This window comes from Calonectris borealis, chromosome 26, assembly GCF_964195595.1.
Source record: "Calonectris borealis chromosome 26, bCalBor7.hap1.2, whole genome shotgun sequence".
Taxonomy (NCBI): domain Eukaryota; kingdom Metazoa; phylum Chordata; class Aves; order Procellariiformes; family Procellariidae; genus Calonectris; species Calonectris borealis.
Genome location: NC_134337.1, coordinates 3,485,498 through 3,508,243, shown reverse-complemented (window position 1 = coordinate 3,508,243; position 22,746 = coordinate 3,485,498). Strand labels below are relative to the sequence as shown.

At 41.4% G+C, this 22,746-nt stretch overlaps 1 protein-coding gene across 7 annotated transcripts; it reads right to left on the bottom strand.

Moving 5' to 3' along the window:
* Window positions 1-495: 495 nt before the first annotated feature.
* SLC26A8 (solute carrier family 26 member 8) lies at window positions 496-22,698 on the bottom strand. Of its 7 annotated transcripts, XM_075174198.1 has the most exons (21): window positions 21,970-22,188; window positions 21,617-21,849; window positions 19,867-20,123; window positions 17,283-17,422; window positions 16,416-16,532; window positions 15,330-15,505; window positions 14,675-14,839; window positions 13,822-13,971; window positions 13,506-13,588; window positions 12,990-13,137; window positions 11,918-12,031; window positions 11,130-11,207; window positions 9,798-9,893; window positions 9,156-9,262; window positions 7,645-7,714; window positions 6,717-6,809; window positions 6,494-6,628; window positions 4,923-5,282; window positions 3,510-3,564; window positions 3,203-3,381; window positions 496-2,073 (listed from the first exon to the last, which is right to left on the bottom strand). In XM_075174198.1, the coding sequence occupies exons 3-21, from the start codon at window positions 19,968-19,970 to the stop codon at window positions 1,858-1,860; spliced, it is 2,586 nt and encodes an 861-aa protein (XP_075030299.1). In that variant the 5' UTR covers window positions 19,971-20,123; window positions 21,617-21,849; window positions 21,970-22,188; the 3' UTR covers window positions 496-1,857. The 7 variants fall into 7 exon arrangements, with proteins under 7 accessions (XP_075030299.1, XP_075030297.1, XP_075030298.1 ...); XM_075174196.1 differs by lacking the exons at window positions 21,617-21,849; window positions 21,970-22,188 and adding an exon at window positions 22,612-22,698; XM_075174197.1 differs by lacking the exon at window positions 21,617-21,849.
* Between the last annotated feature and the right edge of the window lie 48 nt (window positions 22,699-22,746).

Sequence of the window (22,746 nt, the reverse complement as noted above, 5' to 3'; positions counted from 1 at the left end):
CCTTGTGTACGTATGCGGGAGCAGAGTTATGGCATCGCACAGCTATGAGGGAAAAAGATCAGGATTGTCTGGACTTCCTCTCAGCAAGATATTTGTTTTGCAACGCGAATACCCATAATCTGAACACTCACATACTGACGTCTGAGTTGTCCCCTGGTGCTCAACGCTGCAGAGTCATGGGGGTAGGAAGGAAAGATTCAGAACTTTGTGGAACAAGCCAAAAAAAAACCAAAACCTCTTAAGTTTGCAATGGAGACTTTCGATGGTGCCAACAGCTAGGAATGCCATTTCATCTCAAATCAAGGCTGCTGTAGGAAAGCCAACACAATTTGGAAATTAGGGCTATGCTTTTCATGGGTTTTGTATTACTCTGTTTTGAACAGAGCTGAGAGGAGCTTGGCGTGAAGCCACTGTCCAAAACAATGTAGGGAAGCATATGTGGTTTGAGAATTACTCAACACCATTTGAGCTTTCAGTTTTTCCTGTCTTTCAATCCAAAAGGTATGAGGGTTCCAGGACTCAGTTTCCTCCACAGTAAGCAACTCTACACAGTAATGTTCACTAAAATCCTTTACCATTGGAGTTTACACATGCAATACTGTGGCTTCCCTCTAGAAACTGCTTGGAAGCAATAAGAATTTAAATGAAAAAATGAAAAAAATATTAGAAAAACTCACGGGAATACATTACAGATAGTTTAATATTAATATTCTTATTAGCCATTGTATCATTGCTAAAATTTAGCAGCCAGGAGCAGCAGAATTCAGAGGAGCCGCCTTGCTGTTGCTGCACATCCAGAAACCACACAATGCCCAGCAGCAAAAGTTAGAGCTGTTCACATATTAATGAATTTAGCCCCGAGCATAAGATCTCACAAAGGATCCATCATTTAAATCTAAGTTTTGCCCTAAAATAGTGTGTATACACAGTGCTGACCACTCATCTAAAATTAATTTCACCTGCAGCTCTTCACACTAGGCAATTTGTGCCATGGGATAATCCACCAGACGAGGGCATGAAGCCTTGTGATGTGTATTGCTGGTACAGATAAATGTTTCTGCTTTCAGTGGAATCCTAGCTCACACTTCTGTACTGATATTACTGCGTCAAACTCTATGGCTGATCTACAGAAAATATAACTAAGTTGATTTTTTTCCCAAGTGCTAACTGTATCTAAGTCTACATTTTTCCTGACTCTTCAGAACAAAGTGAATATATTCTTTCATTCTTCACTATTTCAGTAAAGGACTACAAAAACATGAAAAAAAATTGTATTTTTTTACTGGGATTTAGTTCTGGTGGATTAGAAAGGGACTGAGGCAGAAATAATGGATGGACACCATGTTATGTTAGTGCAGACAATTACAACTTCAGCAAAGTGTTTAAGAGTAATAATAAAATGTTTTCTTTGAAGCTTCATATCATTCTAAATACATCTGAAAATAATGAAACTGCCTGCATGTAACCTGTTGAAATATGGCAGATTAATTTTTCTTACTAGTAAGCAATAAATATATAAGAAGTGCTAAGCTAGGACATTTAAATTTCTACAGAATTTCAGAAAACAAGTGCAAATAATTTGCTAATTCGCAAATAACAAGCTACAAAACTAGGAATTATCTTATACATTGAAACTTCTCTGCTTTCGGCATGGCTGAGTAGCATATCTATTTGAAAATGCTTGAAAGCAATAACATAAATGATGCTTTTTGTATACAACAGCAGCATTACTGGAGGCATTAGTCAGGCTGTCTATTTTAAGAACTCTGGAACAGAAAAAATAAAAAGATCGAAGGCTGTTGCTTAACTGTACCTTTCTCCTCGCTACTGAAATCCCAATTCCCCAACACTTGTAATTCAGGGACTGCTGGTATACTTCCATCTCTTCCCCCAGCCTGGGTCCTGGAAATCCGATTGAAGGGGTGGAGTATCATTCTGCTGGAGAGAGCTTGGCTCTGCTTTATTCTGGGCTGAGCGTGAGGTATCTGATATTGGCTCTTCATGCAGAAGTTTGTTGTCAGAGTTCTTTGCGGAGAAAACACCTTTATTCTTCTTCGAGAGCACACTTCTTTCCTGAAATGTGCACAAACATTACTGTAAGCCAAAGATGGCCAATCTGTTGAGCCGGTCAAGTGTAGTGCCCATGCCAAGGCAACACCATGTGAGCAGCGAGAGGCCCATGCTGGCGTGGGAGCACAGGGTAGTCCAAATCCCCGGCTGCCGAGGAAATGAGCTAGCGGGGACTGCCGAAGCTACCATCACCGAGCTGCCGTGGGTCCCATCTGCACATCCAGCTGAGCCTCATCTCAGAACGGGCTCCTGGGGAACCACTGTCACCTCCTGCCTGGTAGCTGCTCCCAACCCTCCCCCCCAACATCCATTAAAGGGAGATCAGTGAATATATACTGTCACCTTCATTCTTTGAAGCTTTTTCTATAGGGGAGAGAATCTGGAAGGTCAATATCCTTGCATTAGACTATTCTGTACAATGCCAAGATAAGAGAGTTAAACAAATTGTTCCATGAGCAGCAGAACTCAAGAACCCTGTTTTCCTGCAGATTCGGATAGGTTTTTGCCTTCATTCTCACCTCATTCAGCTATAGGACCCCAGCTTGGTGGTATGCATAGGATGATTAGCCAAGGCTGGGTTCTTTCCCTAGGTGGGGCAATTACTGGAATCTTCTCCTCAGAACAAGGTCTTTTCCTGGAACTTGCAACCGTCTGCCCTATTCACACTTGGCTGAGACAGCCAGTGAGCTTAAAAATTATTGCAGAGTACTGACAGAAAGGGCACGTGCATAAACTTCAGTTCTTCAGGAAATCAAGCTAGCACTGTCCTTCGCTTCCCCCATCAGCCCCAAGGGAGCTGGTGCAGTAGCCTCTGGAAGTAAAAAAACTCGGAGCTTTCGCTCTGCCCTGGCAGGGTCCTTGCTCTGTCGGAGAAGTGGAAACAATTTGAAATGCAACAAAGTCATTCCCTGCCCCAAAACTCAGCTGGATGCCTTTCCCAAACAGGAACACAGGACTCAAAGAAACAAACTGGATTATTGATCCATTGCAAAAAGGCAAGTACCTGTGAAAAACTGGAGAATTCAAAAGAGCATCTGCACTGCCCTATTTCCTCAGCCACAGGATAAAGTTTAAGTTACTGACAGGATAATTTAACAACATGAAGGCGTAAATGTTAAGCTAAATATTCTACCTTCTGCTGTTCAGCTAGTGGTTCTTCAGCAAACTCTTCCGCAGTAGCTTCTAGCTCATCTGGCTTTTGATGCTTGTCCAAAGCAGCCAGCACAGCATCATGAAGAGTTAGAAACAACCTTTCTTTGGTGACACAGCTGTCAAAGAGATCATTCTTCTCAAAGTCTGCTATCACAGAGGCTATAAAAAACGGGGGAAGCAAATAAAGCAGCAAAACCACACGAAGCAGTACAGCTAAAACATTTCACTTAAGTTTAAAACTTATTCTTGGAGATAAGTCAATATTAGTAAACAAATACTATACTCACAGTGACAGCCAGCTATAAGGACTGTAATGCCAATATTGTGAAACATATGGATGATCTGTGGAAAGAATTCCATACAGGCATTAGAGCAATTCTGCATTACACAAGTGCACTAGAAGGTAAAACATAAACAGGGAAATAAAACCTCCCATGTAGTGTTCTAACTCTGAAGAAAACCCTTATTCCGGTATCTCAAATGCTGTTTTTTACTTCAGCACTAAACAGCCAAGTTGTCCGAGATCTTCGTGAATGCTGACTCCCGACGCAGGGCAGGTGACAGCCAGACCCCATGCTGGCCCTCCTACAGTTCACTACGCAGCACACAGTGCTATTTCTTCACTTAAACAAAATGTTCTCACAGGAACAGACTAACTTGAAACATCTCTCCATACGCAGGTGCCATGCCCACGCGTAAATGAGAACAGGAACCTGTATTTTCAAGCATGACCTGTAATTCTGGTCGTCTCAATTTTCATGTGCAAAATTTTTAGTTACATCAATTTAGTGTTAAAGGAATCAGATTTCAGAAGGGATAGATTCTCACCATTTTCTCAATGCCCAACCCTCTGTAACTAAAAGATCTCAAAGCAGTTAATTTTTTTTTAAAGGCAATGAAACTCATTATTTCAGAGAATCACAGAATTTCAGAATATGGGGCTCGAAGGAATCTGGAAAGACTTTGACTTTAACCCCCTTTCCCAATGGGAGGGTCATTCAATGGGTGGCAAATAAATCTTCAAGGATTTTAGGGACATCAGCTCAGTCCACAATTATTCCTAATAGGTGTTAGTCTAACCTGTTATTAAACAAAATTCTTTTGAAGTTGAGCTACAGAGTTTGAGGAAGCTGACTAAGAATCCATCTGGAACTGTATCTTTCTGAGAAGCCTGGCTACATGAAATTTATTTTTGCTAAATATGTATCTCTATTGGCTAGGATCCCCACTTGAAGACTTAAAAGTTCAAGGCATACTTCAAAGAAAAGGCTAATTAGGCAGTCAGCAATAACAACAAAATCACTCTAGGAGAAGACAGCTGGTAGTTTTGTATCTGACACTTCTAAAGAGCATTTTTTTAAAGCATCCAGTTAGAAGAAAAAATAAACAGCCAAAATGGAAAAAACAAATTAGACATTTTTATAAATGTGTTTTTAGTTTACATGATTCTAGAACTGGTGACAATGGATGAGAGGTTTTTGCATGTCTTTTGTATGGATAGTGGGGCTTTTATTTTAAAAATAAAGTGGTTTTTTCGGAATTTATTAATTCCTGAAACTCAATACCTAAATCTTGCACCCTTAAAGGTCAACTGGAAGATGTGCAAATTGTTATGCAGCAGGGTGTTTTAAGCTAACAAAAAACCATAAGACATTGGGTAAACTTCAGGCTTCACATTTATGTGCAGTTAGGTTGCTTACCTGTCGCAGTAACTCTGAACCTATCAAATCCACAAATTGCACCATGCTGAAGTCTAAAATAATGGTGTGAATTGGACATGGCGAATACATCGATTGTTCTTCCTGATCTAACCGTACTGAGGAATTATCTATTGCAGAGCCTGGTGAAAGGCAAGCTTTTCTCCCTTTATCCTCGTTCTCTTCAGTCGCAAGTCCCGTGTTGAAGCCTGGGGATGCACACTGCGCATCGGCTACTCCCACCAAGAGCGTCCTAGAGCTGAGTTTGTCTCCATACTTTGACCAATGTACCAAATTAACTGAAGATGACAAGGAACCGCTGTCTGCGTGACGTCGCTTCACCAGTTTCTCTGTATATGGTATCTAAGATGGAAAATGGAGAGTACAGCAGTGGTTGGAAGAATTGGGCCCAGGACGTGGAAACGTTTTTGCTGCAAGTAAGACAGCACTGTAAATCATATGATATTTCTTCCCTCATGGTAAAAAACACATCTGAAATAACACTAAATATAGGACAAAGCCACAAGAGTATGCAAAGTAGCAGATGACTTAGGCAAACCTCAGATGTGGTTAGCAGAGGGCCTTCAGCCACCAAATAGTACAGTGGTACCTTACTCTTCCACACCTTGAAATGGCCTGTGATACTGGAGTCTGACTGGTTATTTCTACCTTTCAGAAAAGAAAAGAAGAAAAAAAAGATTGCCTATGGCTATTGCCTTTCTGAGCAACAGTAAGCTGACCCTTAGTGGCTGAGTTCTGCAGACCTTTGATTCATCTACTTGCTTGTATGGCAGCTGGTCACAGAATGGACCGATTTAATCAATTTTTCTTTCTTAATAATTTCAAATGTGTTTTTTAATTTTATAATGCAGGAAAGGAAAAGTCACTCTCTGCATTTTTGTACTTCAGAAGATGATGTTAAATTATCTATCACTTCCACTTCCTAAGCATCTTGGTGCCACGTACATTTTCCAAACCACTGTCTTTCAACCCATTTCTCATACAATGGCTTTTACAAATCACATATAACTGCTTGAAAAATATCTTCTAAAGAAAGTCCATTCCCTGAAGTTCCTTTCATTGTCTAAGATAATTCAGAAAATTCAGATAAAGAGGGATATGAGTGACTCTAGAAGATGGCCAATTATAAGAAAGATGAGAAATCTTCTAATCATGATAATCGTAGCTGCCTTTGAGGTATTTTATACTTGCACTTGGCAGTATTGGCAGCGGAACAAATTCCTCATAAGCAAGGGAATTCTCTCACTTCTACGGGGAAAAAAAAAGAAAATCTCTACAAAATTAATTCTTTCAGCTGAGGAGAGGATATGTTGAATACTCCAACTGCTAGTTAATTCACCCAGTAAGCTGAGCCACTACTGCTCTATCACATAAAGTATGTGTAAAGAAATACAGCGGTAATGTTTGCTTATTTTCATACAGCAAATATATATATGCTTTATATAAACATTTACAGCCTTTTCAGTACTGGCAAGTTAAGAACATTGTCCTCAGTAACATAAAACCAGGCCCCTCAAACAAACAGACTAGATAAATATACTTTTAAAGCTGACCCTAGGTGGTGGTAGAGGTGAATGACAGGCACAAGAGCATTTAAGATCTTTTCTTTCCACTGCAGTGTCAGAGAGACTAAGTGAAATTAAAGCCCTCATTTCACTTTCATCTAGAGGCACTGCTTTCATGTCCATCTGAAAAAGAAAGGCAGTTTTATTAGAGTTTTTATCTCCCTAATGCAGGCTCTTAGAAACTTCCACAGACTGAAAAAGTGGCATTTACCTTGTGTAACAAATAGGCTTTGAAGTAATTCATGTTTGCGAAAGAGATGGAAGAACAGCACTGAAAGATTTTGATACCTTCAATCTCCCTTGCCTGTAAAACAAAAGTTGTATCTGTGATGGTCGTACCTAGCAGAAGCTATTTTCCCCCTCCTGTCTGTGTTGTAGTCTGCAAGATCCTACCCACCCTAGGGACAGAGTTTGTCTGGTCACATTGTTGACTACACTGCATACCGGTAGTGGCATTGCCAACATGGACCTAATTACCATAAACTAATCTGCTTCTCTTGCAGTTAAAAACATACCTCCAGCAGATCTATCACAGATGACTGTTGGCGGCTCTAACATAAAATAAGCCAAATTATTTTTAACGCTCATTACAGAAAACATACACTATACCTTTGTTTACTAATCTTGTCCTTATATTATTCCATTTTTTTGCAAATCCATCAGCATAGCATTGGGAATGTACCCGTGCAGCAAAGGCAAAGCTCTCTACTACTGTGTTGCCTAATTCTGTATGGTGCAGGTCTTGAAAATAATGTGTTAAAAAGGCCTGTGCCCTACCTATTATCCCATCTCCGGGAGAACCTGTGAGTCAGACTAGCACATGCACAGTCATTATTGTGAAAACATATGTAGAGTGGACAAAACCTGACTGAGAAAAGCAGGTCAGCAAAAAATGCCAAACAGCTCTCGAAGTGACAGCAGTGCAGCTTGCACTGTGGAGACAGCACAGATGGACACAAGGAGCTCCATAGGCTGAGCTAGGTACCTGAATCACTTCACACTACAGATACTTAAGCATTCTTCAGTTTTGAAAGTTTTAAATCAAATGAACTGAGTCTGAATTGTCACTCCCCAGGCATTTAAGGGAAGAAGCTGGATTACAGAGAGAGAGAGAACATTTGTTTTTTGTTTCCTCTTACTTCTTTGTAGATGGATAAACTTCTATAAATATTCATGTTTGAAATCTGTCCCAGCACCACCATCTTCATTCTGAAACAAGATGTTTATTAGGTTTTCACAGAGAACAGAGAAAAACCATCTGTTCCCAAAAGCTTGATCTCCATTTCTCTCCTCTTCACTGGATACACCAACTGTAACTTGGAAGGTGCGAGTACAAAAAGTTATTCACTCATAATTAGGGTTCTTTGAGTAGGGGTGCAGTACACAAACACAGCCTTCAGCTACACTGGTGTCCTCAAGAATGTGTAATGTCCCATTTCTAGCTCTGGAACACTTGGATTACTGTTATTACGCTAGGAAGTATGTTCCCTCTCCGTCTCCCCACAGCCCTCCTCAAAGATGCATCTACACAGACAGGTGGAGGCAGCTATAACTTGCACTTAGCAAGGCTAGGTCTGATCCAGAGGTTGTGTAGCAGCATTCATGCAGGGTTTTGCCTTGAAGGAGAATATCCTGGTTTGGGTACCATGCTTTGCTAATGGTGCTGCATGGTTTCAGGGCAGGTTCTCGTCAATTCAGGGCATGGGTGGAATAAATACGTGGCTGGCTGGCTGGTTGCTGGAGAATTGGACAGCAGCGGGCCCTGATGTATGGAAAATCGTTGTCAAGACACTCTATTCAAAGCAATCTGTGTGCAGAGAACTTCCCATGCTTTTTTGAGTGTTGTCGGCATAATGCTCTCACTGGTAGGAAATTGATAAGCAGTTATATATCCTGAAGTTAGTATGGACAACAGGGATACTTAATTGAACAGTGGCTGCAGAAATGCCCTTTCACAATGCTCATTATATCCCAAGGCAAACGCAAGAGGATAACCCTGAGCAGAGGTAATACAGTGAGTTTCAGAGAGCAACTGAAATTCTTCCTGAAGGTATTCTTTCAGAGCCACTCTGGACCACAAGCAGTTCGGGATTTGCAGCAACTGAGTTATTTCCTACCTCTTTCCATGTTATTCTAGAGGCTTCAGTCTACTCAGACAAGCACCTTCCTATCATGGTAAATCTCATGAGGTGTGGCTTGGATTTATGAATGATTTTCCTGTTTGGATTAGCAGCTAATAAACTGAGTAATGTGTGCCTGACGTAACCTCCCCCCCCTATCGTGAACTGAGTGTACAGAGAAGATAAAGCAACTTGGTAAATGGCAGTGAAGACTGAGGAATGTGTTTGAAATAAAGGCACATCATCTAATTTTATCCCTAGAGAAGTGTGTATACAGATCACCTCTCCTGGCTGATGCCTACACCGCAACAAGCAGTCTTCAGCAGCATGGTACACCTGCAGAAGGGACCAATCCAGAGCCCATAAACTCAAAGAGATTACTGCTTTGGGATAGCATTAGAGAGACTCCAGAACGACCTGACTGAAGTGTTTACAAACATGAAACAGTTTTTTCATGGTCATGTGTATAACTGTCTCTAAAACATCAACTCTAAGAAAAACTAGTATTTTGTTTTAAACGTTACAAGTACCTGTGTGACCTAATGGTGATTATGAAGAACGTAGATCCCATGGCGATCACTAAACCGACATCAAGACCAAGACAAAGCACTGCAGCAAAAGTTACAAGCCAAATAACCTTTGAACAAGAGACAGAGAGAACATGAGCAGTAAAAAGATGTAAAATGACCTCCAACTCAGCCCCAGCATTTGCAAATTGCAGACAAAAAAAAAAAAGACTAGAAATGGTAATATGTGAAAAGCTTTGTTGGCACATCTAGACCAACCCAGTCCTGGAAGTAGTTGCAAACAAGGATCACAAATCTCCAGACTTTTTAACAGGGCTTCAATTATCAGCAAAAACCACATCATATTGGGCGTCTTTCTCTTTATGAGAAATCCTGCACAAGAGTTGACATGAGAATGTGGCCCCAGCTGGCAGCTAGACAATTTCCTTCTTAGGGGATCTGGGAAGCAACAATAATAACGAGTTTCCCCTGTATAGAACTAATTGCAAATTGATTTGAAGAGATTTCAATACACTTCTTTCAGTGGATACTTCAAAGGATCCCTTTTCTAAGGGAATGGCCACTGCTTTGCCTTGCCCTCCCAAAACATCCATTTCTCCCTTTAAGACACATTCCAAATCCTAGGTGGCTTTTTTTGTCACTTACGAAATGATACTTATCCCGTCTCCACAGGATGGGGACATCCAGAATTTTTTCAAGAAAAGGGAGCATGTTAAATACCACAATAGCAGCCAGTATACACTGTGCAAATCAGAAAAATAGCATCTATTATTTTGTTATTTTTTGTTTGCAGTCACAAACATGCTAAGGAACAGATATCCATGACAGACAAATTGCTTGAAATGAAAATCTTATAATAGCTTTATTTCCGTAATTTTTATAGATACGTATAACAGTTCTCCCCTGATCTGCAAACCAACGTGAAACTAGCATGTAACTTCTTGTTGGATTTCACAATCACTTCTGCCAATACAACTGGACTTCCTCTTGAAATGCTATGTGTAGTTTCCATTACAGTGTTCTTCAGTGAATCCCTACGCCTCCTGCAGCACTAGGAGAAAGGCCAACACTGCCTACAGAATTAAGAATTGCTGTTTCAAAGAATGGTTTCAATTAGCATGGGTAGTTCATTGCCAGATTTAGGAAGTTGCTTGACACCATTTGTTGAAACAGCCTTTCTTAGCAAAGAAAAGGAGACTGAAGGGAAGTAGATGGTTAAATTCTGTTTTGTCAGCAAGTTTTGGGAAAGGGATTAATTCTCCCATCTTACAAAGAGGCCAGGAAAAAATCAGGAAGTAATGCTGTGTCAGTGGTTCCCTAAGAAAACTTACAGAAAAAAAGAAAGTCTAGATAAAAATTTAAGGGAAAAGTGGAAAACTGAGTACTCCGAATAATCTACAATAATAAAATGTTTATAGGCACACTGGCAATGCAAAATCCACAGAAGGCAGTTTAGGAGTCCATATGGTTTTAAAAAAAAAACTCAAGACCAAGCTAGAATCAGAGACACTAAACCTAAATTTCCATTTCAAAGATTTTATTTACCTCTTTACACTAAAGATTTTGAAGCACCCATCTTGGAACTACTTATACCAATGCAAGAGAGGAACTCATGAATTTGTTATACAGGTGTGCAAAAGCTTGGAAGATGTGAAACCAAAAGTGAAATACAATGTTTAAATTATAGAGGCTGGCAGTGAAATTTCAGTCCAGTATTCGCAAAGGAATTTTAGCTTGAACTGATCAGTGAGAGATGGGAGAGAGATGCAGTATTTATTAGCTAATACGTCAGCCTGCTGAAATCTAGGAGTTTAAAGCCATTATTTTGGTTTGGTCCATCCCTGAAAACAATTAACTCTACAGCATGACATAATCCCTAACTGTCCTAGAAAAATCTTCATATTATGCTTAGAAAATCTTCATTTTGTGCTTAGAAAGTAAGTAGACTGCTGCCATAAGTATTTCAGGTTCACTTACGTTAGGTATCACCTGGAAAAAGTGTCCTAGATTCAGCGCAATCACCAGCATCACAAATGCTCCAATCGCTGCTGCTAACTGAACAGAAATACTTTATTAGAGAGGCCTGACAGAACCATTTCCTTACTTGTCCTCTCTGAACAAGTAGGTATGGCCCACGTAACACCACCGACTGGGAAAAATAACCAGGGGACAATTAACAAAGGCCACAGGTATGCTGCGATGCATGGTACAAATTCTAGAATACTCAAGCTGCAAGAGTTTTCAGTAGATATAAATAAATTTTTCCTAAATGGACTATTCTTAGGCACAACAGAACAATGCAGGATATTGGTTTGATAATTCCACCTGAGTAATAAGATACTTCTCTTGCAAGTCAGACTTTGGAATAAACTCTTTATTAAACAAAATTATTTCTATGATGCAATGAAGCGTGTACAGACATTCAGTTAAGAGGCATAATAAAAACATCATTACATGTTATTATTACATATTACACCCTCTTTCCTCCCTAAAAAAAAAAACCCACAAAGTCAAGTACTCAAAAGTTAGGAAGAAGTGGCAGAATTAAAGGTGCGTGAACAATTTTCCATTTGGCTTTTTGGGTATATCCTATTCTCCCGACAGGATCTTGGCTTCCTTCATGGCTCATCATGTGCTGTAAATATCATATAAGTATAGCACATAATATAACATACACAGAGAGGGTATCTAAATGCCAGCCTATACTCAGTATACAGTGATTTTAGATGAGAGTTTGGAAGCTTAACAAATCCAGCCCAGCTCACCTGTGTTCTTCCACCTGTCTTCTCTTGAATGACAGTTCCAGAAATAGCACAGCTGACAACAAAGCTTTTGAAAAATGAGCTGCAAATATTGCATAGCCCCACAGCTATTAGCTCCTGTAAAACAGAAACAGAAGGAAACAGAGAAAACCCCAAATGAATGACTTACCTTCATAGAAGTAGCGTATCAGGAAGTCCTTTCCTTTTGCTCACACTTGCTGGTTGCTCACGTGTGTTGCTAAGCTCAGAAAATCTTCTGGAAAGCAAGGTCTCCCATGGTTAAATGAGCCCTCTTCAAAGGCGTACAGTTTTCACAGCTGAGGATCTCAAGGACCCAAAAATTCAGCTCCTTCTTTCAAAGAAATCCACTTAGAACCCCAAAGCTATGAAGCACTGACTTTCAAGCTAACATGTGGCAAATCTCAGCACGCAGCATAGTACACCTGGACAAAAGCTGAATGGAAAAGCCATTCCCTTTATATTTATCCCCAGAGGCTTTGAGAAGTCAGGGCAGCTTCCTTATTGGCTTAGTTCCATTGTAGTAAAGATCCAAAGCCATCACAACCATTAGTGCAAAACACCTAATGCTTACTAACTGGAAAACTAACTCTAGCACACTGGACACTAACACAGTTTTAGCTTAAAAGCCTCTCAGAGTAATCACTCTGGGCAAAGAATCCATACACTGGGATAGTAGTCACATGTAGAGAAGAACTACAGCTGCTCTGGCATTTACAGTTTCAGCTATTAATTTATCATGCTTTTATAGTCTCATGGATTCATGACAGCAACGGTCCTCAGGGATCAGTTGCAGCACTGTGTGTGCATGAGGTTCATGCCAATCACTGGGAATATACAAAGGACTCTAGGTCAAAGCAGGCCGTGTTTTGGCCTTCACATTATGGGCTTGTAACAGCCACTTTCCATAGGGAAGGGTAACAAGTTGCTACAGAACCATCATCTGGCATATTCACTCTGTCCTTGCATTTCTACCACTGTCAGGTAGTTAGTGGCTTTGCAAGTCGAGTTCAGCCTTGCTTCTTGGCCTAGGAAGTGTGTGTAGTTTTGTTCTCACCTGATTGCTGGCAATATTGTAGCGGTGAAGTGAAGCATACCTCTCCCCAACAAAAACAAGAAGGAAATAGCTTACAATAGCAAGGGAGAAGGCATGCAGTATGATCTTGCTCAGGTTTGATAAATCTGGCGGTGTAGGAGGCAGAAACCTACAGGATCAGAGAAGAGATAAGTTTAGACCTGTTCTGAGCTCTGTCCACAGGAACTCCAAACCCCGGATCATCATCAGAGGCATCCAGCACCCCACAGGAGATGCTCTCAATCTGTAAGACTTCCACCGCACAAAAATTGCAAGTTCCTTCCTCTTTGTGCTAATAAAACCTGAATCTAATAAAGAAAACTGTAGTTTGAATTCTGCATATGCTCGGAAATGATGATGCAATTAAAATTCTTGAAGAATTATTCTTCTAGCTGTACTTCCCAGTAAAAGTCAGCCCATGTCAGATTTCAAGAACAGGCTGAAACATCTCTTTCGTATCTCAAAAGTACAACCTCATAAACAGCACAGATAACTAACCTCTGAGGAATCATACTGACCACAGCACTACGAGATTCAGCGTGAAGATGAATGCGATTAGAAATAATGGTGGCTGTGATAATCTGGGAAAGAAAACAAGAAGCAATACTAGAGAGTATATAGCATTTGCTCCTGAAACCGTACACAATCCATCTAAAGACACTTAATCTTGTAGGAGTATTTAAAGGACTTAAGCACAGATCCAGTGCGTAAATATAACAGCATCTTGATGTAATATGTGAAAGTTTTTTGAAATAAAGTATATTATACTCTCTGTTAGTTCAATTATCACAATGGCATTTTGAAGATCACTTACCAAGAAAAGTTCCATAGGAAATGCAACAGGACTATGTTTATAAGTTATCATGATAGATTTATGAAGTCGTAGTGCGGCCACGCTAAGCAAAAATAGCAATATGCTGGTGGCATTAGCCTTTGGGAGAGCCAGGAAGAAATGAAATAGATTCTGAAAAAGAATCATCATAGAGAGGATTAGAGGCTGATACTACAACTATTTTTATATTCCAGGAGATTGACGCAGGTTGCCCTGACACTTCAACTCATCTTTTCTGCCTCGGTGGTATCTTCAGTTAGAAGAAGAGAACTGCTAAGAGCAAAACAGTATTTAAAAAAATCTCTCTCGTCTATTGGTATCTGCAGAGAAAACACTGGCACAAATAGCTCATATCTAGTACCGTCATTCTTCTCTCTTCTACATTACCTTTCTCTCAAGTTGTCTGATTGACATTATTAAAGTAAATTAGGATGAATTAGCTTTAGCTTGTCTTTAGCTTAGAGTCTGCTGCTTCTTTGTCAGATATGATAAAGATGCTGTATGCCCAATAGCTTGCCCATGATGATCTATTGAGAAAAAAAGTACCTTTTCCTCTAACCTTTGCTCTACTACAGTTATAGACATGCTGAAAATATATTATAGAGCTACATAAGTAATTAAAAATACGCACACAGACTTCTCCTCTTGCATGTCACACAATAAGCTCCATACACTGTTCAAGACAACAGGAAGGCAAAGTAAACCACAGCCGAGACTTGCACAAATATCCCTTAGCAACTGATGTAGATTGAAATTGCCTTCAATTTCTGAGGCTGTTCTTTTCTTTCCCCTCCAAGAAGCATGCATTTCTTCAGCTAATAATGAATTTACTCACATAGAAAATGTCCAGGGGGCCCTTATAGAAGCCAAGCATGATGTCAAAAATACAGGTAAACTGTGATACAATGACATGCAGTGCTGCTGCAGTGAGGTAAGCATCAATGAGAGTCTTTGGCACGTATGTTGTTACGAACCCCACGCAAAAGCAGCCTAGCAGCAACTGTATGGGACAAACGAGAAGTGAGATGTGATATAATTATCAATGTCTAAACCCGCCCTTCTTGTTTTCATATTTGAAGAGCATGACTCTTCACTGCCATACATGATGGATAGTTATTTGAAGATGCTATTTTCACTATGCACAATTCAGTAAGACACTGCCAAAGCAAAATAGGAGCACTTTACATGAAGTGTGTGCAGTTATGCAGGACTACCTAGGGGTCAACATATTGCAGAACTAGTCAACATAAAAGATAATAATTTACTTCACACATATTAATCATGTGTGATCTTCACCTATCATATCTTTTTCAAACAGCATGAGAGGAAAAGACAGACCTTCATGTCCCACTTTGCACAACATATGTATTCAAATGTGCTAAGCTTAGTATTTGTGGTAAGAATATGCAAGCAGTACCAATTCTTATGTTTGTACAAAGAATGCACATAAGGATACATCATTAAGGATATAAAATAGATTCATCTTCTACCTGAATGATCCCAGTCAAAAATGTTATTGATGCAGTATGTGTCAAGGCCTCCATGTAATCCTTGATAAATATAGGGTCTGAGAAGTTGTCCAGTGAACCATTAGAGGACAATGTTTGGCTGAAATTAAGAGTCTTCAGAATATTTGTGGCCACTACATTTAGGATGCTGAATGAGCCTGGAACCAACAGAACAGAGAACAGAAAATGGAACTGCATGAGATGTTGCAACAAAGACTTATCTTAAAACCACACAATCACCTCTTCCCTCCACCATCAGTCTGTGCAGGATGAGACAGTCTATTTTCATTCATGTATATAATCCACATATATAATCAATTTTTACTGTTTCTGAGTAAGTACCTAAAGTTTCCAAAGTCCTGTCATAAAATGGTAGGAATCTGAAATTTTCAGAGTGAAGTCTTCAGCTGCGCAGAAATACAACAGAAAGATTTTAATGTAAAGCACAAAAAATGGATGCATTACAACGAGCTGCCAGAAAGGCTGAAAAACATAGTCAGTCAGAGAAAGAACTGCCAATTTACCTAAGAGGCCAGAGCCCAACATACCCACTCATTATGATAATGTGAAGGGCCTTCTCACATGTAAACAGCATTTTAATAATCTAGCTTCTGAACAAATTAAGAATGTAAACCCATCAACAGTTCAGTCGTGGCAAGAAACTGCATGTAGAAGACCATGGAGGAGACCAGGAGCCAAATTGTGATTCACAGTAACATCCTGAGGGTAAATGTGAAGCAGTTTGCGCTGGTCCTTTACTTTACGCAGGAGACGCTTCCATGACACTCCAGACGTCTCCTTTGCACTGGTGTCTGTGATAGCTCACGTGCCCGGGGGTACAAAGAACCTCACAGCTGAAATTTGACTGACTTGGTGAAATTCTCACCACGGATCAGCTGCAGAAGTGGAACAACAATGAACTGAGAATCTGGGGGTCTGGATTCTCACCTAAATAACATCTGCATATTAGATGAAATAGATTAAGACACCTCACCAGTTTTTTGAACCAGCATTGAACATAATCTCTAAGTCCTGTAGAAATATTTCACAGTACAAAATAAACCTCACCAATTGAGATATGATGCGAAGTCCCAAATATAACATATGTCATCGAGCAGCAGAACGCAGAAAGGAAGCCATTGATATTTGGCAGAGGTGACCTGGTCAGCCAAACTCCTAAAAGTCCTGGAAAACAAAAATCTGTTTCTAAAGTCAAGCAAATTGGGAAGGCTCTCTGTCTTTGGTTACTACTTTTAAGTAAAATTTTGCTGATGAAAACCTGCCAACCCTTATGAAAATCCCATTATATTTATTCACAGAATCATCGCACATAGGTAGCATGAGCACTGGTCTTGCTTATACTACCCGCTATTTTCCAGTTTGGGTCTAAACATGGCAAATCAGTGAGCAAGTCAGCATTCAACTCCCACAGTCTGTTTCTTAGGGAATTCAGGACCTGATACAGCCAGGCCAGCTGGTGACAAAAGCCAATGTCGTTTTACAACACAGGCCCTTGCTAACTAGAAATTAGACAAAGAACCAGAACAACTCTTTGTTTAGGCCTCCTACTAGTGGGGTGGCTATGCATATGGGTATCTAACAAACCTGATTTTGCAAGGTGGATTTTAAAGACCATGTTATTTTGTTTGCAATGTAGGAAAATGCTGCTATTAGTCTATATTTTGAGCTAGTTTGAGAGAAACTTTATGAAAAAAGTGTCCTGTCCTTGAAATTACACTGTGTAACATCTGATTATAGAAAAGAAGTTCTCCTGCAAATTTGAAAATAAATAGGTTAATGATTTAAGGAACTTCTAAGGTTAAAGTTCCCACATAACCTGATGTCATTAGAAAGAACAGAAACACACACAGGAGATAGATTACGAAAAGCATGATATACAAAAGGAAGCTAGAGTGTTTTTTTCTCTCTACCTACCTTGAGGAATCTGAAACATCCCAACACTTAGGCCTGCATGTAGATCCATCAAGATCCATTCTCTGAACCGATATGAAAACAGCCAGTTCAGGACCGGGAAGACCTTGAGTGTGATCTTTCTGAACCTTTCCCAGGAGAAGCTGAAACGAATCAGATAAGCTAAGCTATATGCAACGCCTTTTACAATCTCCATCTCTGCAGCGCTTTTGCATGGCCTCATGCTCTGCAGGCACAGAAGTCACACTGCTACGGTTAGCTCTCTGCAGGCACCATATACTATGAACCCACACAGGCGTTAGCCTTCCACAGATCCAGCTGGCACATAACATGAATCCTACATAGGCACCCTCATGCCTTTGCATTCCATTCAGATGAATCGCAAATGCTCTGTGTGCCATTCATATGATATCCTGTCAGTGCCGGAGCCCAGAGCGCTGAATGCATCAATTACTTGACCTCATTAACACCACAGAAAAATAGGAGATGGTATTTTGATTCCCCCTATTCTGATCTAGAAGAAAAACATACAAACACTACATCTGGGGAGGGAAAATAGGCAAGCCTATCCCACCTAAGTCAAATGTTTCCTGTATTACATTATTTAATAAGGGTATGCAAGCTGGACTTGACCTACATGATTTATTTTGTGTATATGTTTTTGAATCAGCATTTCCAGTAGGTAAACTCTGATTAACCCCACAGTCCTGTGCTCCTCCTTCTCCTTTTTAATTCCCTGGCAATGTTGGTGATTTTCTACTTACAAACCAAATATAAGTGTCTGCCCAGGGTTTCTGGCAGCCTTGAACAGTGGCTGTCGGGAGTGACCCCAGTTAACATTATAGAGTTGAGTCCCCTTCCATCATTTTAGTGTCCAAAGTGACTACATGCTGGGCTGACAAGTGGATACAAAATGGAGAACAGTGAAAAAATACGAGATAGGGAAGCGGAAAAGAAACAGGGAAAAGAGTATGAGGAAGCAAGGCAGACACAATTCTTAAACGATGAGTTGGGGGAGGAATAAAGAGATTTTCTTACTAAGCATCAAGTGTAATGATAAAGTTTCCAACAATATTAGCTATGACTAGGGCAAAATTCTCCCTTTGATCTCTGGGCAAGACTTATTTTATTGCACCAGGTGTTTCTGGGTGGACAGACAGTTAAGTCTAGATCACATGTCATAATTATACACAATTCAACCCTTTCCATCAAGTAATTTTGTTTCTCTGACTCCAGAACTTCATCCAATCTCCTTCTTCGATTTTTTTTTTAAATATATAAAAAGACAGCGCTGGAACAGAAGGCTATTGCACAATCTAAAGGATCTCACTATTACAGAAATTAATCTTGATGACAAGCCTTTGTGGTGAAGGAAAACTAGAAAACACAATAGCAACTCAAACTACGGCTCCATTTGCCTTCACTTATCACCAGGAAATTACTTTACAGCAGTGTAAGTTAGACATGACCCATAGTTTTAGGCTGCAGTCCCACACATAGCTAAGCTCATGTAAGAGCTAGTTATACAGACAGAGGTCTGGCTCCCCTACTTTCCTTTCCCTGTGTGGTCCTGTCCCTTCTGGCAGCAGCAAACTGTTAGATTAGCTCACCACACCTTGTGGAACCTCACCCATAGCTAGACTTGAATCTCAAGTCCTGCCATCGTCTCAAACAGTTTAAGTTTCAGTGTACGTTCAGTATACACGCTGAAACAAAGCCCAGATAAATGATGAATCAGAGATTTTGTGTTTACTTTCTTAGGAGGACTTTGTAGAGTAGACACAGCCATAACCATTGACAGTCCATTCCGCATCCAAAAAGAGATTCAGAAAGAAAACTGAGAGTATTCATAGTCAAACAAAACTGAAAGGGAAGCTGATGAACGGGCTTCCTATTTTTTATTATATTTGCCTTGCTGGAAGAACATCAGGAATTCTCCTATGCTGCCAACAAAGACTGCCTTCTGGTGAGCCTGCAGGGCTCCTCTGGCAGAAGAGATGCTTCTACTCCCAGAATAATGCCCAAAAGAGAATTTTGGCAGATGGGAAAATGAGGCTGTGGGAGCATTAATGCTTTATCAGTACCCTAGCCTCACCCATTCTCCTCAAAGAATACAGGAACATAGCTCCAAAACAATGCCAAAGTAGTTCAGTCAATCTCAGTCATACCATTATGCAACTTCCCATGTCCCCAGCTAAGAGGGAACAGAAAAAGGCTCTTGAAATTTAAGAAATAAAAGTATCAAAAGGCACAAATCAGAAAAAAGCAAATGAAAGGTTGTGTCTGACAGCTGGCCTGAGGGAAGCATTGGAGGGAACTACAATTATTGGCAGTTTCTCTTTAGACTGCATTTATCCCTCACACTATCATAGTCCTGAAGTGAGCAGACACCTTTGCAGATTGCAAGTAGCAACTTTGGTAGCACAGCGCTAAGATGATCTTGCACGCTGTTCTGCTTCACTTATCAATCAGTGCAGTTCAGCATTTTAATTACCAGCTGTGAGAAAGTTAGCACCTTTTTTACACTTGGGCTTGAAGAGTCTGCTTAGTTTCTTTATACCTGATAAATTCCTGGCATAGAACTCACCTGCACTGTAGCCGTCTGTTCTCTCGAGGGATTCGTAGTGCTCCACCCAAGGTGGAGGACAGTTTTCTTTCAAAGTATGCCTGGAAGTGCTCCTCAGTCTGCATTTCTCTTTGGACCCTGTAAGCTGCTGGTTGCCTGTAAGTACCAACAGTATCGTTGTCTAGGGTTGTATTTTCCTTCTGATCACAATCAGTCAAAAACAGAGGAATGGCAAATGCAGGAGACCACAATGAATGCTCTCTTTCTTGGCAGTGAGACTGGAAGAAAGAAACAGTTTAGTAGACACTTACTAAAACCAAAATAAAAAGTATGATACATGATCAGTCCATCCCAATGTAACTCCTATGAAGCCCGTAGTTACAGCAGGGATAAGCAAGGCTCTGAAGACTGAAATCCATGAAAGACATGCTGCTCTTAGGATCAAACAAATCGATTGCCAGATCAGTTGTGGGAACACTGGGTCCTCCTGGAACTTGCCTTGATCCTATTCTGTAGGAAAAATCAGCCTGAAACCCCTCTGTTTTGTGATCCAAAAGCAGGCCGCTGTTTAGGGAACTAAATAAAATCCCTCTCTGTAAACCTATCACACCTGAGGAAACTATTTGAATTCTCCTTGTTTCCAATCCTGGAGGAAAAAGGATCAGTCTGAATCATACAGAGAGCAGCTAAACCTGAGGCTGCACAAATGCAACAACTTGCTGTATAAAATCAGTATCTGATACCATTCAGGTTTTTAAATCCCCAAAATGTCTGACTCCCATTCCTTAGAATTTTAATATCAGGAAGGAGATCTGAATTCAATCACTAGTAGGTAAGATGTGAGTTCCCGAAGTGAATACTGAGTAAGTAAAGGTCCAGTGCAAGAGCAGATCTAAGACAAAGTTCTCATAACGACAGCTGAGGCAGAAAAAAAATTCAAATCCAGAGCTACCAAGTGAAAGTACGTTTAAGAAGTGTGGTGACATGTAGGAACATTTTTTTTTGCTATGGGCAGAACAAAGAAAAGAGGAAATAAAAAAAGACTGTGACTGAGCAGTTGAGAATCTATTCAGAATGCAATCTAAGTTTAAAGTATCAAAACCTGAAAAAAATTTCACTGGGATTTAAGTTTTCTCCTCATATTTCATGTCCTGAACCACCAGTACAGGCCTAGCACTTTGCACCACTGAGAGAGGCTACTTCTGATACAGCGACAGGGACTCCAGCACAGTATTCACTGTCTTGAGAGACGTATCTATGAACACGTACGCATGCCCCAGTCTTTCTGAACCACAGAAACAGCTCATAGTAGGCACGTCTCAAGCACACTCCATCTCTAGGGCACAGTTTCTCCCTCTTTTTGCAGAGGAGATAAATCACAGTCTTCCACAGAGGAGTTTAAGAGCCATTTTGTTCATCATTTTTCATGCCCAGTACACGCTTTTGAAGACCTAGCTGTTTGTGACATCTTTGAACACAATCACCTTTTCAAGGCAAGATAATACAACAAGAAAAACTAAGAAGAAGCTAGAGTTTGCAAACTAAAGACATTAAAAACCCCAGCACGCCAAAATAAAAAGTATGATACATGACCAGTCCACCCCAACGTAACTCCTGTGAAGCTGGTAGTTCAATTCCATTCAGAATGTGTCGGTCTTGCACAGTGCTGCTAAGCAGACTCATCTTCCTCAAGCTTGAGATCAAAAGCTAAGTAGCCTTAAACACAAATCCCTAACGCTATTTATTTGCTGTGACATTCTGCACTTCCTACCTGGCAAAGACACCCTGGGCTCCACTCCAAAACATCCTTAACCTGCAGCACCTAATGACTTCACTGAGTCTTAGGCACGTACTTGAAAGCAAGCACATACGTATCTTCGATAATGTAAGGCCTGTTACAGTGTTGAGAAATAGTTTATTCTCCACATACACACAGAAAGATCAGGACACTGGGAAATCTGGGCAGAGAGCTTAGCTTCCCCCATCACTGCTGGCTTGAAGCCCCTGGAAGGGAACAAAGCATCCTTAGCAAGTTTACAAGAGCAATTAATACTGGTTTGTAAGACTCCAGCAGCACTAGAGCTAGGCTTAGCCCGAGATACACTGTGGCAGGCTGTTACTCACCAGTGACCCTGACGGGTTACCCTGGGGTGCAGAAGTGCTGCCTTAGTAAGTTTTTTCATCTATTCACCTTTTCTTTTTTTATTTAAAGCACACCCTAAGGGGGACCGCGCAGGCAAGTCAAGCACGGCTCATGAAAAGGCGAAACAGGGGCAGAAACTTCGCAGAATCACTCGAGTCAGAAGGCGCCCCTTTACCCCCGAGCAGCTTCACACGGGGCCCTCCCACCCGCGAAATGCCCCCCCAAGGCGGGGCCCCGCGCTGCGCTCCCCAGAGGCCCCGCCCCCGCGCCAGCCCCGGCCCCGCCCCCTCCCCGCCGGGCCGCTCTCGCGAGAAGCCGCCGCGCTGGTTCCATATTGGGTCATCTCTGCCCTCAGCGCCTCAGCTCTCGCGAGAGCGGTCGTGACAAGCGATTGGGCTTCGCTGTCGCGGTGGGGGGGGGGGCGTTGCCCGGGCCCAGCCCGGGCTGTGCCGCTTGGGGCGGGGCGGGCGGGAGGGGTGGAGGCGGCGGCTGTGGCGTCGCCTGCGCCGTCCTACCTGCGACGGGAGTGTCCCCCCCACACACCGCCACCGCCCGTCAGCCCTCCGCCCCGCTCGCTTGCCGGCTGGACGACGCCCGCCGCGCCTCGCTTCACCTCGCCTCACCTCACGGGGCTATCCCGCCCCTCGCGATCCGGGGGAGGGACGGAGGGAGCCGGGAGGGAAGGGGGAGGGAAGGCGGCGACAGGGCCCCCAGCGCCCCGCTGTCACCGCGCCCGCCCCCTGAGGTGAGGTGAAGGC